The sequence below is a fragment of the Acanthochromis polyacanthus genome, chromosome 8 (assembly GCF_021347895.1).
Source record: "Acanthochromis polyacanthus isolate Apoly-LR-REF ecotype Palm Island chromosome 8, KAUST_Apoly_ChrSc, whole genome shotgun sequence".
NCBI lineage: Eukaryota > Metazoa > Chordata > Actinopteri > Pomacentridae > Acanthochromis > Acanthochromis polyacanthus.
In genome coordinates, this window is record NC_067120.1 from 27922007 (window position 1) to 27939463 (window position 17457).

The 17457-nt window shown below is 42.0% G+C and overlaps 1 protein-coding gene across 4 annotated transcripts in view; it reads right to left on the bottom strand.

Annotated features, from left to right (window-relative positions):
* The window catches only part of grm8b (glutamate receptor, metabotropic 8b), a 417912-nt gene that overhangs the window by 393316 nt on the left and 7139 nt on the right, over window positions 1-17457 (bottom strand). For all 4 annotated transcript variants that reach the window (XM_051951555.1, XM_051951556.1, XM_051951554.1 and 1 more), the window contains exon 2: window positions 12870-13682. In XM_051951555.1, the coding sequence (XP_051807515.1) occupies window positions 12870-13412 (543 nt within the window). In that variant the 5' untranslated portion in view covers window positions 13413-13682. The remainder of the gene's footprint in view (window positions 1-12869; window positions 13683-17457) is intronic.

A 17457-nucleotide genomic window follows, 5' to 3' on the forward strand; every position in this document is an offset into this window, starting at 1 on the left:
TTAAGGTATGAATGATTTAGTTGTTAGTTTTGCTCTTGTGAAGACAAAATCAGGAACAAATGAAATTCCACAATCTCAAATCAAAACAGTTCAGAAATTAAATTCATTTAATTAAAAAAATAAATAAATACGTGTTTTAGCTGCAGTTGTTTCCTGGCATGCCACTTGCTGCTATAAATAATTACAACAGTGCAAATGTATGATGATACTGGTTATGCTGTAAAAACAGACAAACACTACTGTTCAAAAGTTGGGGGTCACCCAGACAATTTCATGTTTTCCATGAAAACTCACACTTTTATTCATGTGCTAAAATAATTGCACAAGGGTTTTCTAATCATCAATTAGCCTTTCAACACAATTAGCTAATGCAATGTACGACTGGAACACAGGAGTGATGGTCTTGGAAATGGGCCTCTGTACCCCTAGGTAGATATTCCATTAAAAATCAGCCATTTCCAGCTAGAATAGTCATTTAAGACATTAACAATGTCTAGACTGTATTTCTGATCAATTAAATATTATTTTCATTAAAAAAACACTTTCTTTTAAAAATAAGGATTTTTCTGAGAGACTCCGAACTTTTTAGTGCATATAGAATATTGAATATTGGATTTACATTCGTTAGTGATACAAAACACGACCCCAGCAAGTGATGACGCTGTTGCATAGCTGCTATGTAGCTGTACGCTAAGAAATTTACCATGATAACGGATATGTCACAGTTGTGATCACACCTTGTTTCTGTTGCCTCCAAGAGGCCAAAAAAATCACTTACTGACAGCTTAACTTCAAGATCCAAATACTTCTTTCATTTTTGTCCCAAGGAGGGAAGACACCAGACCTTCGTAGAGGGGTCAGCACTCCCGTGGCATTGGCAATACATTTTTGACAGCACAAACCTCTAACAGTCATCAAGTGCATGTAAACATTTTCAATGTGCTTGACATTTAGCTGGCCTGTTGATAAGGGTCTCTGGTTGCCTGCCCAGGTAGATAAAATCACACGGTTCCAGAGAAATATGACAACACTTTATTTCGCTCTTTTAAAGCTACAGCAGCTAATTAGTGGTCTGCTTGTGCCACAATACTTAGCAGCAGCAGGTAGCAGTAACTGAGGCTGTGAGGATTCGGGAATAATAACATTTACCACTGCTTACAATGTAGGCAAAGAACAGCTACATTCCCAGATCGCCCTTCTGAAAAGGAACAGGTTAAATGACAAAGCATTTTCTGTTTACAATCATAATGTCCTATGACATTATTAATGTACGTGAGAAGTGACAAAAAGTAACACTTAAAATGTAATGTTCAGCCCCAGAACTGTAATGTTATAGGTGTGCCTAAATGATGTGCTGGTGTACTGCAGTAAAAAAAGTTATGCAGCACCTTATTCTGGAGCCCTGGTTTATAGCTGTATCTTCAACATTTACCTCTGATGAAATGGTGAAGCCTGTAAAATCATGGAGTTGGGACTTAAATGCTTCTTTAACATCCCATTTACATCTGCTGTTATCCTGTTTATCTGGAAACATTATCTGATAGTGACATCTGTTTCAGCTTTTGCATTTACACCTGGTATTAAAATGTGTTCTTGTTATTTTGATTGCATCCACAGCAAACATGACATGCCCTAGGTCACAAGAAGCTATGCTGCTGTCTGGACTCTTCTTTATTTACCAAATTTGATCTAATATTGCTGCTGTTATGTATACCATTTTTAAAATTTTGTAACACTCAAACTTTTCCAAGCAGAGGTCACTTCACCAAGGGGTTCATCTCAGAAAAAAATAAAAGTTAATTGTCACTATCAGTAGTAATGCAGCTGATAAACACAATCGGATTCTCTTTTAAAATTTCTTAAGTTTCTTTACTTCCATCTTTTACTCCAAAAAAACCCGCTGTTTCCCCATACAAAAAAATACATTGCCACAAGATTACAAATAGAAACTAAACCTTTATGCTTTCTAAATTAAGTAAGAGTCCTTCCCTAACGAAATACAAAGTTTTCAGTCAAACGGTCCACTTCAGATACTCTTTTAAGAAAGTTTCTATCCCGAAAGGTCCTCACGCCGGCGGCTTTTCCTCCGTCCGTTCGATGCAAAAAACAACAACAACACGGTAATCCGACCCAAAAAAGAAAGTTCCGCTAACAAAAAAAAGAAGCGATCGATCGTTAAAGAAAATACTGGTATACCAGAAAAAAAAGAGTTTCAAACAGGGTGGATCTCACCAATATCCCGGGTGCAGAGGAGATAATCCTTAAGTGAAGGATCCCTTTGTCTCTTGGGGTGGCGTCCGCGTCAAGATGTTGACGGCCGGGAGTGTACGTCTGGTCGGCTCCGGTAGGATCTGGGCTCTTTACAGGTTCAATAGTCTTTTTCCAACCTTATTAAAATGTCTTAGGCCTTCGTTCATTCTTTTTTTAACTTTACACACTCCTTTCCTTTCAGCAGCCTCCTGTCACTCCCGCTCACGCCGTGTCTCCCCCGTTCCTCTACGCCACATCCTCCTTATATAACCTTTGTTTACCACATTTTCTAATTACTATTTTGGAATTGTTTATTATCCCACCTACCTAAATACATTTTTAGCACAGGGAACATCATGCACAAAGACCAGAAAACTTTCATTTTGTTTTCATCATGTTATTTATGGTTCTTTATTTCTTTTAATGTTTCTTTTAATTTTATTACTTAGGTGACAATGTCACAGATCCCCCCCCCCAGCCGAGGTTGAGGGAGGCTGAACCCCAAAGTAGGGTTTCAGATTGACCGTGTTGATTGTGTCTAACCTCTTGTTTAGGTCATTCCACTGTACTTGGTAGTTGACTGGGCCTAGCTTTCTCACTATTGTAGCTGGGCCTGACCATTTAGGCGCAAGTTTAGCTGAGAAACTATCGGATGCTTTAGATAGCGGGTGCATGCGGACCCAGACCTGGTCTCCCGGAAAGAGTTGTGCACCTCTCCTTCGGGTATTATAGTACCTGGCTTGTCTGGCCTGACACACTCCCACTCTCTTTCTGACTTGTTCTGTCATTTCTTTTTGCCTCTCTAGCAATTTGTAAGGAGACTGGTGAGGAGAAGGGGATGTACAGATCATCCGTTCCAGGGGCCCTTTAAGCGTCCTTCCAAGTGCCAATTCTGCAGGAGTTCTACCAGTAGTTTCATGTTGTGCAGCATTAATGGCAAAACGAAATTCTCTAATCCACTTATCCCAGTTGTTATGCTGGTCTCCCACATAAGAGGCTATCATGGTCTTGATGGTGCGGTTGGACCGTTCTGTGAGATTGGCTTGGGGGTGGTAACTTGTGGTGAACTTTTGGGTCACTCCCCAGGACCTGCATAGGTTAGCCATCTCATGGCCAGTGAACTGAGGTCCACGATCTGACACTAGCTCCTGTGGGACACCAAAGCGGGTGAAGATCTCATCCTTCAGAATAGTTGTAATGCGATGAGCCTTGCTGTCTTTTAGGGGAAACATTTCAACCCACTTTGTAAAATAATCCACAATGACCAGAAGAAACCGATTTCCCTTTTTACTCCGGGGAAAAGGTCCCATGAGGTCCATCCCAAGCTTCTCCCAAGGTGCCTCAACCTTGGTTGATTGCATGAAACCAACTGGTTTTTGGTTTTCAGCTTTGTAGGACTGGCATGTACGACAGCATTTGACATGAGCCCAGACATCCTTTCTGATCGTTGGCCACCAAGCCACCTCAAGAATGCGCAGCAGAGTCTTTAGTCTGCCCAGATGTCCACTTAAAGGGTGATCATGAAAATAATCAAGGAAACAAGGTACCAGATCCTTTGGAACCACCAGCTGATATTTATCACCTCCATCTCTCAATGGGGACTTTCTGTACAGAAGTCCCTGACAAGTAGTGAAGACTACCCTTCCAGGTCTGTTGACATTGGTGAGATCTTTAACCATGTCCATGATATCAGGATCCTTTTCCTGAGCTTTGTGAATCTCCGCCAACGATGTTGGGAGATCAGAGGAATTTTTGGAGATGTTAACGGCTACATAAGCAGGAGAGTTGTCGTGAGGAGAGACTGCCCTCGACAGTGCATCTGGCACAATGTTTTGCAGACCTTTTCTGTAGCAGACCTTAAACTGGAATCGTTGGAGACGCAGGATCCAACGTGTCAAGCGTGATGTTGTTTTGGGACAATTGAAGGCCCACGTCAGTGCAGCATGGTCTGAGTACACTGTAAACTCTTTCCCTTCAAGGTAATGATGCCACTTTTCAACTGCCCAGACCACAGCCAGACACTCCTTCTCTGAGGTAGAGTAATTACACTCAGCTCCTCGTAACCCCCTTGAGGCAAAAGCTATCACCTTTTCACCTTCCTCGTCCCTTTGCACCAGGACTGCTCCCAAGCCTACCTCACTAGCATCTGTGTGTACTTCAAATGGAAGTGAGTGGTTAGGCTGTATAAGAATGGGAGCCTCGGCCAGAGCTTGTTTTAGCTGGTCAAAGCTATGTTGAGATTCCTCTGTCCAGGACCATTCCACCTCCTTTCTTGTCAGCCGATGCAAGGGTGAAGCGATATTAGCAAAATGTGCTATAAATTTATGATACCACCCCACCAGACCAAGAAATCGCTGCAATGTTTTGATATTGGTTGGTGTGGGGTATGCCGTCACTGCCAGTGTCTTTTCCGGATCCACCTGGACCCCTTTTCCTGACACCACATGTCCTAGGAATTTCAGTTCTTGACGAAAAAAGTGACATTTCTTAAGATTTAGTGTAAGGTTGGCCTTGTGGAGCTTTTCCATCACTGCATTTAAATCCTTTAGATGCTGATCTGGAGTGGGTGAAAACACGATCACATCGTCAATGTACACAAAGCAGATTTTCCCTCTCAGCTCACCCAAAACCTTCTCCATAAGTCTCTGAAATGAGGCGCCAGCATTTTTTAAGCCAAAAGGCATTGATCTGAATTGGTAGAGCCCGATTGGTGTGATAACTGCCGTCTTAGCCTTGCTGTCTTCAGCCATCGCCACTTGCCAGTACCCAGATTTTAGATCAAGGGTACTAAAGACAGCTGCTCCATGCATAGATTCCAAAAGATCGTGGATAATGGGCATGGGATACGCATCCTGAAGAGTTTTAGCATTCAGAGGCCTGAAATCTACACAAAACCGAGGTGTCTTATCAGGTTTTGGGACTAAGACCACAGGAGAGGCCCAGGGTGATTGGGAAGGCTCAATTATGCCATCCTTGAGCATTTGCTCTACCTGTTCAATGATGATCTGACGTTTGAAAGGAGATACACGATATGCTTTACAGCGGATCGGTACCTCATCTGTGGTAAAGATCTTGTGCTCCTCCACGGTGGTTTTACCTAATTTACCAGAGCACACCTTCGGCCAAGCCTTCAAGAGTTCCCTAACCTCTGGGGGATGGTCTATAAATTCTGGGACTGTCTCAGCATGACTGACAGCTGTCTCAGTTCTTGGAAGGGCCATAATGAGACTTACACTGGGACGGGTGTCATGGCTCTCTGTAGGCTGAGTAAGGAAGGGGTAAAAGGTATAGCCTCGAGGTCCTTTCACTCCATAGGTGTTGTCGCCCAAATTAATAATAGTTGAGGTCTTGATCAAGAAATCTAAGCCTAAAATGATGGGTAAGGCCAGGTGTTTGTCGGCAATGATGTACGTTTCTAATGACCACATCACATCATGCCAACTGTAAAGAAGTTGAACCTTTCCCATGGCCTCATGGGACGTTTTCCCATCTGCAAAGGCAAAGCTTTGATTATCACTTGGCTTGAGTTGTTCATCCTCCCGGGCCAGCTCCAGCCACTGACTGTGTCGCATGAGCGAGAATGTACAAGCAGTGTCAAAAACGGCCTTACACTGTACACCCCTCACTTCTATGGGGACATGCAGGAGAGTTGGAGGCTGTTTCTTTCCCCGCTGTACGATGGTTACAACATCAGCCTGTTTCTTTGTGGACCATTTCTCTTGGGGTTTCTTTGACATCTTCACTTTTGCTTTTTGTTGATCCACCTTGCCCCAATACTCCTTGGCAGCTGTACAGTCTTTTTCCACCAAAGTACCAATGGAGACTAGCTGCTCCACGTTGGTGACAGTGCCTCTCAGGCAACCTGCTATTCTGGGGTTACAATTATTGAGAATTTTCCTCACTAATTCTGCCTCTGTTATATCAGGCTTCCACCTTAGACAGAGAGCCCGATAATCGTAAGCAAAATCCCTTACACACTGATCAGGTAGTTGAATCATGTCTCTGAGCTTCTCCTCTACTTCTGTGAGGTAATCTGGTGGCAGGAAAGCAGCATTGAAGGCCTGTTTGAAATCAGCCCAATTGTGAACAGTGCACTTAGCAACAGTCCACCAACTGTGTGCTGGGCCTTTAAGAACACTTGATAAAGCTCCAACCAGTTCAGCATCACTCAGAGGTCTAACAGCAAGAAAAGTTTCGCATTGATCAATAAAATTTAGGATATCTGCCACTTCTTTGCTGCCACTGAAAGATGGAAAATCCATATGTACAGCAGGCTTTGAATAAACTACCCTAGTAGCTTGGCTGGTTGAAGGAATAACGGGACTGGTGCTGATGGAATGAGAGGCAGTCTGAGATTGCATCTGATCAGTAGCACATGTAGGCCTGGTGCTAGGCTGTGTTACAGCAGAACAGGGAGTTGTAGGTCCTGCAGCTAAACCTCCATGCAGAGAGATGGGGTTTGGAGTATCCACAGAGGCCATGCTTGGACTAACTACTGCTGGTGAGTATCCCGTGTATTTGTTTGCTTTTGAGACAGGGTCATCAGGAGCTGTTTGGCATGAGGAGGAACGCACATTACCTGGTTGGAAACGCAATCCTGTGCTGTAAAAAGATCTTTGGATTGTATTGAGACTGGCGCGCTTCAGCCTTTCAAGATCCATTTTCCACTTCTCATCCCGTCGTTGCAGACACTCCACCAGCTGCTCCTCAAAGTTCCTCAGGGTGGTCATCATGCGATGTTCAAGCGCTTCCAAGCTCCTGTCTATATAACCTCTGATGTTCTCTTCCCTGTTAATGGCACTGCTAACAGAATCTCTGAAATCAACCTCCAGGGACTTTACTTTATCAATGACTACTCCTAAGTCTGTGCTGATGGATGTCAAAACTGGGAGATTTAAATAAGCAGAAACATCTGCCTCTATCTCCTGTTCATCCCTCTCATCTCGCTCATCCTGGTCAGATAAATACAGAGAACTTATTAAAGATGTGACTTCACCTACAGGATTCCGTCTAGTCACCCAAGCATCAGAAGCTCTCTTCAGAGACTCCTCCCTGTCCTCAAGCCCAGCATTTGGAGTAGAAACTCTGGTGTCATTGTCTATATTCCTGTCAACATTTATAGGACTAGATGCATTATCAAGTACTATCAGGGCTTCTTCATTATCCATGTTTGTTCTTTTTTCCTTCTTTGTTTATGTATATATATGAATAAATATATTTATATCTACCTATATGTTGATTTATTTTATTTATTTTTATTTTTCCAAAATGTCTTGTGTCAAACCCACTCAAATTTCTGAAGGACAAGTTGTGCACAAGTTGTCAACAATATTCAGTCCAACGAAAAAAAAATATGTTCGTTTTGCTTAGAATTTAAACAGCAATTTTTACAGTTCGGGTAAACTTTTATTTAGTCTACTTCCTTTTTCTGTTCCCCGTACGGGCCACCATCTGTAACACTCAAACTTTTCCAAGCAGAGGTCACTTCACCAAGGGGTTCATCTCAGAAAAAAATAAAAGTTAATTGTCACTATCAGTAGTAATGCAGCTGATAAACACAATCGGATTCTCTTTTAAAATTTCTTAAGTTTCTTTACTTCCATCTTTTACTCCAAAAAAAACCCGCTGTTTCCCCATACAAAAAAATACATTGCCACAAGATTACAAATAGAAACTAAACCTTTATGCTTTCTAAATTAAGTAAGAGTCCTTCCCTAACGAAATACAAAGTTTTCAGTCAAACGGTCCACTTCAGATACTCTTTTAAGAAAGTTTCTATCCCGAAAGGTCCTCACGCCGGCGGCTTTTCCTCCGTCCGTTCGATGCAAAAAACAACAACAACACGGTAATCCGACCCAAAAAAGAAAGTTCCGCTAACAAAAAAAGAAGCGATCGATCGTTAAAGAAAATACTGGTATACCAGAAAAAAAAGAGTTTCAAACAGGGTGGATCTCACCAATATCCCGGGTGCAGAGGAGATAATCCTTAAGTGAAGGATCCCTTTGTCTCTTGGGGTGGCGTCCGCGTCAAGATGTTGACGGCCGGGAGTGTACGTCTGGTCGGCTCCGGTAGGATCTGGGCTCTTTACAGGTTCAATAGTCTTTTTCCAACCTTATTAAAATGTCTTAGGCCTTCGTTCATTCTTTTTTTAACTTTACACACTCCTTTCCTTTCAGCAGCCTCCTGTCACTCCCGCTCACGCCGTGTCTCCCCCGTTCCTCTACGCCACATCCTCCTTATATAACCTTTGTTTACCACATTTTCTAATTACTATTTTGGAATTGTTTATTATCCCACCTACCTAAATACATTTTTAGCACAGGGAACATCATGCACAAAGACCAGAAAACTTTCATTTTGTTTTCATCATGTTATTTATGGTTCTTTATTTCTTTTAATGTTTCTTTTAATTTTATTACTTAGGTGACAATGTCACAATTTGTTAGAGTGAGCTAGACGAGTCAGGGCCCTGACATGACTTTACCTTTGTCTAGCAATCCAGTAATGCAGGTTGGATGTTATATCAGGTATAAATGGAGTCAACAAGTAACCAGCTCCTCCAGTCAGTTCTTGTCTGTCGTAGTCCTGTCTGTAGCTGAAGGTTGTGACGGCACTGGGAAGGAAACCTCTGCATCAGCACAATTCTATTCCAATCACCCCCTCCCTTGCATCACCTCCGGAGGCATCTCAAGCTAAATTTAGATAAGTGATGTTGTTGGGCCTTTCTGTCCTCGTTAAGCTTGTTGGGCTGTGACACATACACATGAATCATACAGCTCATCACTAATTCAACAGAGTGCAATTTGTTTGCACAGCAACACACTGCCCTCAAACACAGTTTGTCTGCACGCATGGCAGAAGATGAAGCAACAGCTGGGACCAACTTTTCATATCAACGCACTGCAAGAAACATCTGTGTGATCATGTTATCTTGGCGGCATCCAGCTCTGAGGGAGCAGCAACTGAAAATGTTATCCTCTATCAGCAACGCTCAGTCTGTTGATGCTTGTCTTGGGCTAGCAGTCAGGTCTGTCTCACATCAATTTCACTAAGGACAAAAACCAGTAATGGAGCTTCAGCAATGACTAGTAAAACAAAGATTTGCCAAAACAGAATGACTGCTTACAGAAGAAGCAAAAAATAGCTGCAGGGTACATGTCAACATCGAGTTGATATGATCCATCAAGTGAACAATGGGTTCTTGTTGTTAATCTGTGGGGTGTGCACCTGACTTTGACCAGGGCCAAATTACTACAGCCAGGTGGAACAGTCAGCTGTGGTTAGTCAAAAATTTGGAGTCACCCAGACAATTTCATGTTTTCCTTGAAAACTCACACTTTTATTCATATGCTAATCATCATTCAGCCTTTCAACTTGATTAGCTAACACAAGTCGCCATTAGAACACAGGAGTGGCGGTTGCTGGAAATGGGGTAATGGGAAGGGTTTAAAGTGAGATCTCTATTTTAAACAGACTTATCGGTGTATAAATAGATGTATTCAGTCATGCTTATGAGCCGGAGGAGCTCGGCGCCAAGGCTCGTTTTGCCGGCCAGAACTTCAGGCACCCCATCTGTGCGGATTCTTCCTCTTTGGGTCTCGGTGTGTTCATTGCTCATAAATAATCCCTGTTGTCCATCCATATGTATTATAGTCATGCTTATCTCACATTTACTCGGTGAGTTTTATCATGGTTACTTGGGAATTGAGAAGGATTTTTAGCAGCCCTGTGTAGATATTCCATTAAAAATATGAAACAGGCCTGGACAAAAATGATGGTACCCTTAACTTAATCTTTTGTTACACAAACTTTTAAACCAGTCACTGCAGTCAGGTGATTTCTGTAACTCTCAGTGAGACTTCTGCACGTGTCGACTCCTGGTGAGCAAACTGCTCCAGCTGTCTCAGGTGTGAAGGCTGTCCTTCTCCAGACTGCATGTTTCAGCTCCTTTCACAGATGTTCAGTAGAATTCAGATCAGGGCTCACTGGAGGCCACTTCAGAACAGTTCAGTGTGTAACTGTGTGTCACTCTTCATCTCTTCATCTATCTGCGTCGCGATGTTAGCCTTGCCTAGCATCGTTAGCTTAACGGTGTTCTCCATATGTGCCCTCCTACTCTCGTGCTTCTTTATTTTCTCGGATAAATGTTTCGTATCTCTTACCCCTGAAACAGTCCATGCCGTGTCTGTCCCAGCCGTTTTATAGAGCAAACACGGGAAGCAATATAAAACATTTGCATGACTAGATCCAGCTCGCCAGGCGTTCCTCTTGTCACTGTGACTGTGACAGTGTCACAGTTATCCACCACACTCACTCATGCTCACTTGGCTTGGGGCAAAATCGATTTTGCCCCTCTGGGCATCAGATTCGACGACGCTGATTGGATAAATTTCTGTTGCTATGTCGAGTGTTGGGTAGAGTGCCTGTATAACAGAGTGGCGACATGACGGGTCCAAAAAATTTTGGCCACGTGATGTATAGGCGCCATTTTGTTTCCAATTCATGAATGCCGGGTTTTCCTTTTAACGTTGTTTACACCGCAGAGAGTAATTCTAGGTCTTTATTCGGGGGGGGGGGCAAGCGCCCTCTATTGGCCAGCCGCTACTGGGTTTAGTTATTTGGTGAAATAAATATCTTTCCATTATTCACTTGTCTGCCAGTTTCTGTGTGTCTGCGCTTGGGTTCTCCTGCTACCCCTGTAACATTTTCTCCTGATTAGATCCTTGCTCCTGTTGTATCTCTCCTGAGATGTATGTCACTTTAGATAAAAGCATTTGCTAATTAAAATTGTTGCAGTTGTAGAAACAAGCACAGCTGGAGGTACTACAAACCCACTGGAATATCTCTCTCTGTAATTTAATGTTAAACTCTTGATTTGTCTCCTATGTTACCTATACTGCAGCTGGATGAGTTCTTAACATTGCAAGGCCATTTGTAATGAAATGTGTCAAAATAAGCCAGAGGAAATGATCTTATGGTGCAACTGACAGCTTGGAAACTGCAAATTTGGTGAAATAGCCTCTTGATCAACAACAAGATGGTGAGGTTTGTCAGCTGAGAATAAAACCAATTAGAACTTGCTTAAAGATTCCCTCTGAAGATATATGAAAAAGCTGTCCTTGGAGCAATAAACTGCGCCTGATTGTTCCACAAACCCTTCAATTTCTTGATCAAAAAGTGTGAAGTGAAACCTTGTCTTTCACCTTCATTGATGAAATTCTTAATCTATGAATGGGGAAAATATTTTTCTGCTGGAAACAAGATGTCTCTTGTTGCTTCAATAAAGTCAATTTTCAAGCTCAGGTTTGCCTTTCACAGTAGTTTTAGTTTCATACTGGGTTGTGATTGTCCCCAAAGTAGTTGGAATGTCACAGGATCATCTAGTATACCAATGTGTTGAACTAGGATTGAACAGAGAAGCCTTTCTTCTCACTCGGGAGAAAATTCAGTACATTCATCATTCTGCACAATGACGCTCAAAGTATCAGGCAGAAAACTACATTTCTGGGTGGAGGAGAACAAAACAAGGCAATGAAATATTTCATTTCATCAGCACTGAGAATAAAGGCTATTGAAAGTGGTATTGCTAATGTTAAGGGGTTTTGCCAAGCTTTGACTTGCATTCATAAAACAAAAGCTCACCAAGTCAAACATCCAGGCTTTCTGTGTGATGACTTCCCTGTGCTTTTCAGCCAGTAGTCTCACACATAGTTCACATTCACTCATGCTGTCAAAGCATAACCTCAAACAAAAACCTCTTCCCCATTCATGACTCCAGCAGCTTTATGATTTTTAAATTCAGAACTGCTAGTAAGCTAATTCTTCCTCACACTTTGAATCTTTCCAAACAGCTGAGGCCAATGTGCAACTTCTCCACTCTACACCAGACTAAAAACAACCAGCAGTCTGCTCTCACAACTGTCTGTCTGCTGTTCCCCACACATCCTCATCCCCTGCAGGAGAAATACAGAACATTGTCATGAAGATGAACAGAAAGCAGGAATATGAGCTGTGTGATTGGGGAGGAATCTATGGAATCATAAACACTCAAGAGACAAGTCATTACTTTATTATTGGAGATACGATAGTGTTGGGTAGATACAGGGTGTCCTGAAAGTCTGGACACGTAGGCAAAAATAAATATTTTCAAGAAATCAGATTTTTAACATCTTATTCAATATATTATATTTTTAAATACATTGAATTTAAGGGCTATGCAGTGGCTTGGTGGTTGGCACTTTTGTCTTGCAGTGAGAAGATACCCGGTTCAACAACACAAAATGCCAAGAAGAACAAGCTGATCACTGGCAGTTAATGTGATGTCACTGCAACTTTTACATTTTTTTGACAGGTTTCACACTTCTGATCTACTGCTCAGGTGCAGCAAATGCAGTTGAGTTTGAACAGTTTACAACTACCATGAGATGTGAAACCCTTTGAAGTTATATAGTCCAACAGAAAAGGATTCTCCTCTGTGTTTGTAGGATAGTTACTGCTTCTGACAACAGTGGAAATGGCTACATACCAGATGCTGACCATGCTAAGTCACACTGCAGTTCTGCAAAAAGCACCCCTGTCCAAACTGCAAACAACTTCAAGGAACCATGGCGTTCTCTTACCTTGAAAAGTCGCAAGATATTGGCTACCATGATCGACACAGAGCTAGCTGATGCACCGATGACACCCACCACTTTATCTGGCTTGGCAAAGATGGGTAGTTCTCCGTTAGCACAACGGACGTCAGAGCCATCCCTCTCAATAAGTGCCTGTACAAAGGTGAGGGATTGCTCCAGTGCGTAGGTGTCACGTGAACATGTGTCTAAGATGCGTGCACCGAGTGTCACATTGGGCAGCAGCTCTGGGTCTTTGTTGATGAGGTCAATGGCAAAGAGCATGGCTTCTAGCCGATGGATGCCCTTCTCTTTCTTTAGCTCACCACAGGGGATGCCTCTCTCTCCACGGGCGTGCACCGGGAACAAGCCACCCAGGATGATGTCGCCATCCAAGCGGATGGAGTGAGCGAATTCCTGCTGGGGCTGCTGCGAGTCTGTCACCAGAGCAGGCTTCTGAGACGTAGAACCTAACAGCCAGAAACTCTTCAGCATCAGCAGAGAGAGGAAGCAGTGGTTGGAGACAGTCGGGGCCTTTGAATATCTTGCCATTTTACAATGAGTGGAGCTGCAGGGAAAAGCAGAAGGGATATAATTGCACAATCAGCAGGCAGGTGACGGTGCAGGCTGTGTGGCGAGGACAGGATGAGCCAGAACATGGAGTCTCCTCTAAGCCAGGGCAGGGTCGACCACGGCAGGCAGTCCAACATACAAGCACTGACCCTGAGGATTTCCTGTGGTCCAGGTCCTTGTGGGAAGCATACCTGGCTGAGACAGAACTTCAGACTCTCTGTAGCTCCAGTTTCACATTCTTCTAGAAACCTGTCAAAGATTCAGAAAAAAGGGTGAAACAAACAAAATTTGATCAAAATTCAATCTTTAAAACAGAAATCCTCAAGCAGTAGCGTAGAGGTCCACCATAGCGCTGCTGTTTGAGTCCTCTGCATTACAACCTCATTACAATTGATTGTCAAAACCCACAACGACTACAGAAACAGAGAATAATTTCTCTTTCAATGTGTAAAAATCAATGGAGTGATCATTAAACTAATGTCAGTTACCACTATGGTGAAAGTGTTAAAGTGGAGGACTGCCTTACATTCTATATCATGCTCTGTACCTATGCCTATTATAGTTCTATAAATGCAGTATTGAGAGTGTGTTTAATAATGTGGTTTGGTACCTTGTTTGAGTAAAATAATAGCTATAAGCACCGTTCATAATGTAGCACAGAGGGCAGCACCAAGCATTTTGCTGATTTTATACTATTAACTTCAAAGGTTCAGTGTGTGGGATTTAAAAGCACCCAGCAGCGAGATTTTAGTTACAATTAACCAAACTTCTCCACCTCACCCAACCCTGTCAAGCGTGTAGTAGAATCTATGGTGGCTGATAAAAGACCTCCTCGAGCCTGTGCCTAGTTTGTCAATTCTAGGCTAGACTGATATCAAGTATTTATTCTGAGGTAACAAAAACATACAAATTCATATTTCAGGGGAATATACACAAATATTGGATTTTTTTTCCCATTTTTTTCAGAAGTTTCCCAAAATTTTGTACACTGAACCTTTAAATGATGAAAAATGTTTGTAAAAGTAAATTATGGTTTTAGTATAACAGTTACATTTATAGACCATTAATCTGCTGATATTTTCTCAATAATCGAATTGCTTATTCTGTAAAACTGTCACAAATACCTATCACAGCTGCAATGAGCCCAAGCTGACACGTTCAATGTCTTGTGTTGTCTGACTGGCAAACATGGTTCATTGACAAGCAAATCAGAGAAAATTGGATGAAGAATAAAACAGTACTTCCAGGTACAAAGGTTTTCATACCTCAGGTAAATTTGTATTTTTATCATTATTCCAAGTTGTAAGAGTGCATTAGTGAGTAAAATATGTGAGTTCTATGACAAAACAAGCAAAGCCAGCAGGTAACACACAACATATGTGACATTAATCAGGCTGTAGCTCACTGAAGAAGAATCTAAATATTCTTAGCAAGAATAAGCATGATCCTTTTAAGGTCACAGAAGACAACCTGTATACAACTCTAAATTTTTACAGCACACATTCTTCTTCAAGGGCTGCACAGTGGCTTGGTGGCTAGCACTTTTGCTTTGCAGCTAGAAGATCCCCAATTTCCCGGGTCTTTCTTCATGGAGTGTGCATGATCTCCCTGTGCTGAGAGGGGCAGTGATGGAGAAAATACTCATGCTAAATACAAACAGCAGGGTTACAATTTGGTAAATATATCTGCCTTTCATTGTGTGTATCTTAAATGTTGATTAAAGATGTGACATTTGCGAACAAGTCAGCTTTTAAGTGAACGAGGAGAAGTGGTTTGCAGTTACAAGCCGTTCGCATGTGCAAATTGCCCATGCTTTCCTCACGTGTCACAGCATGCTCTATTATAAGTGAATGCAGCTACAATTATGTAAAAAATTATTATACCACCCCTGTTTTCTTAAATTTCTTGGTCATTTTAATGCCTGGTGCAACTAAAGGTACATTTGTTTGGACAAATGTAATCCTAACAACAACAAAAAACTCATGAGAGTTTAATTTAAGAGCTGATATCTAGCCATTTCCCATGGTTTTATTGATAATAACCAAAATCACCTAAGTTCTTACATCAACAGCTATAGCATTGTACTGACATAAACAGTGCTTTTAGGCAATCCATGTTTTCCTTTCTGTCTGCTTAGTCACAGGATACACACAGGAATTAGTTCTTGAATGTAAGCAGGAAACCATTCTAGGCCTTTGCATGTGCAGTGTTGCTTATGACATGAAATCACCCCTTATATACCCTGGGAATACAATTACACTTAAGCATGTCAAATAGGACATAAAGTATTTTGTAATCAGCTGCATTTTTTGTTGTGTTCCTTGTATTCTTCAGGTAATATGCCTTTAGTTGTACCAGGCATTAAAATGAACAAGAAACTGAAGAAAACAAGGGTGGTCTAATCATTTTTTACATCACTGCAACTATGTCCAACTAACTTAGAGGAGGAAGAGTGTGAGTGTTGCCCAAGTCTGACTGACTGGAGACTGGAGTGGAGCCACATTTATTGCTTTATCAGTCAGGAGGAGATATTAGGGATAGAAAAAAGTAAAATGAGTGAAAGGAAATGTAGCAGCATTTGGATGCACTTGGGGATGACACGCAAGGTAAGGTAGAGCACAACGCAATATTTGTCAGAAAAGCATCTCTTTCATGTCCCGTATATAGAAGTCTACCAGGGGTAGCTCGTTTTATATAAAACAAGCTATATATATATATATATATATATACACACAGTGCCTTGTGAAAGTATTCGGCCCCCTTGAACTTTTCAACCTTTCGCCACATTTCAGGCTTCAAACATAAAGATATAAAATTCTAATTTTTTGTCAAGAATCAACAATAATTGGGACACAATCGTGAAGTGGAATGAAATTTATTGGATATTTTATACTTTTTTAACAAATAAAAAACTGAAAAGCGGGGTGTGCAATATTATTCGGCCCCTTTACTTTCAGTGCAGCAAACTCACTCCAGAAGTTCAGTGAGGATCTCTGAATGATCCAATGTTGTCCTAAATGACTGATGATGATAAATAGAATCCACCTGTGTGTAATCAAGTCTACGTATAAATGCACCTGCTCTGTGATAGTCTCAGGGTTCTGTTTAAAGTGCAGAGAGCATCATGAAGACCAAGGAACACACCAGGTAGGTCCGAGATACTGTTGTGGAGAAGTTTAAAGCCAGATTTGGATACAAAAAGATTTCCCAAGCTTTAAACATCTCAAGGAGCACTGTGCAAGCAATCATATTGAAATGGAAGGAGTATCAGACCACTGCAAATCTACCAAGACCCGGCCGTCCCTCTAAACTTTCACCTCGAACAAGGAGAAGACTGATCAGAGATGCAGCCAAGAGGCCCATGATCACTCTGGATGAACTGCAGAGATCTACAGCTGAGGTGGGCGAGTCTGTCCATAGGACAACAATCAGTCGTACACTGCACAAATCTGGCCTTTATGGAAGAGTGGCAAGAAGAAAGCCATTTCTCAAAGATATCCATAAAAAGTCTCATTTGAAGTTTGCCACAAGCCACCTGGGAGACACACCAAACATATGGAAGAAGGTGCTCTGCTCAGATGAAACCAAAATCCAACTTTTTGGCCACAATGCAAAACGATATGTTTGGCGTAAAAGCAACACGGCTCATCACCCTGAACACACCATCCCCACTGTCAAACATGGTGGTGGCAGCCTCATGGTTTGGGCCTGCTTTTCTTCAGCAGGGACAGGGAAGATGGTTAAAATTGATGGGAAGATGAATGGAGCCAAATACAGGACCATTCTGGAAGAAAACCTGTTGGAGTCTGCAAAAGACCTGAGACTGGGACGGAGATTTATCTTCCAACAGGACAATGATCCAAAACATAAAGCCAAATCTACAATGGAATGGTTCACAAATAAACGTATCCAGGTGTTAGAATGGCCGAGTCAAAGTCCAGACCTGAATCCAATGGAGAATCTGTGGGCAGAGCTGAAGACTGCTGTTCACAAACGCTCTCCATCCAACCTCACTGAGCTCGAG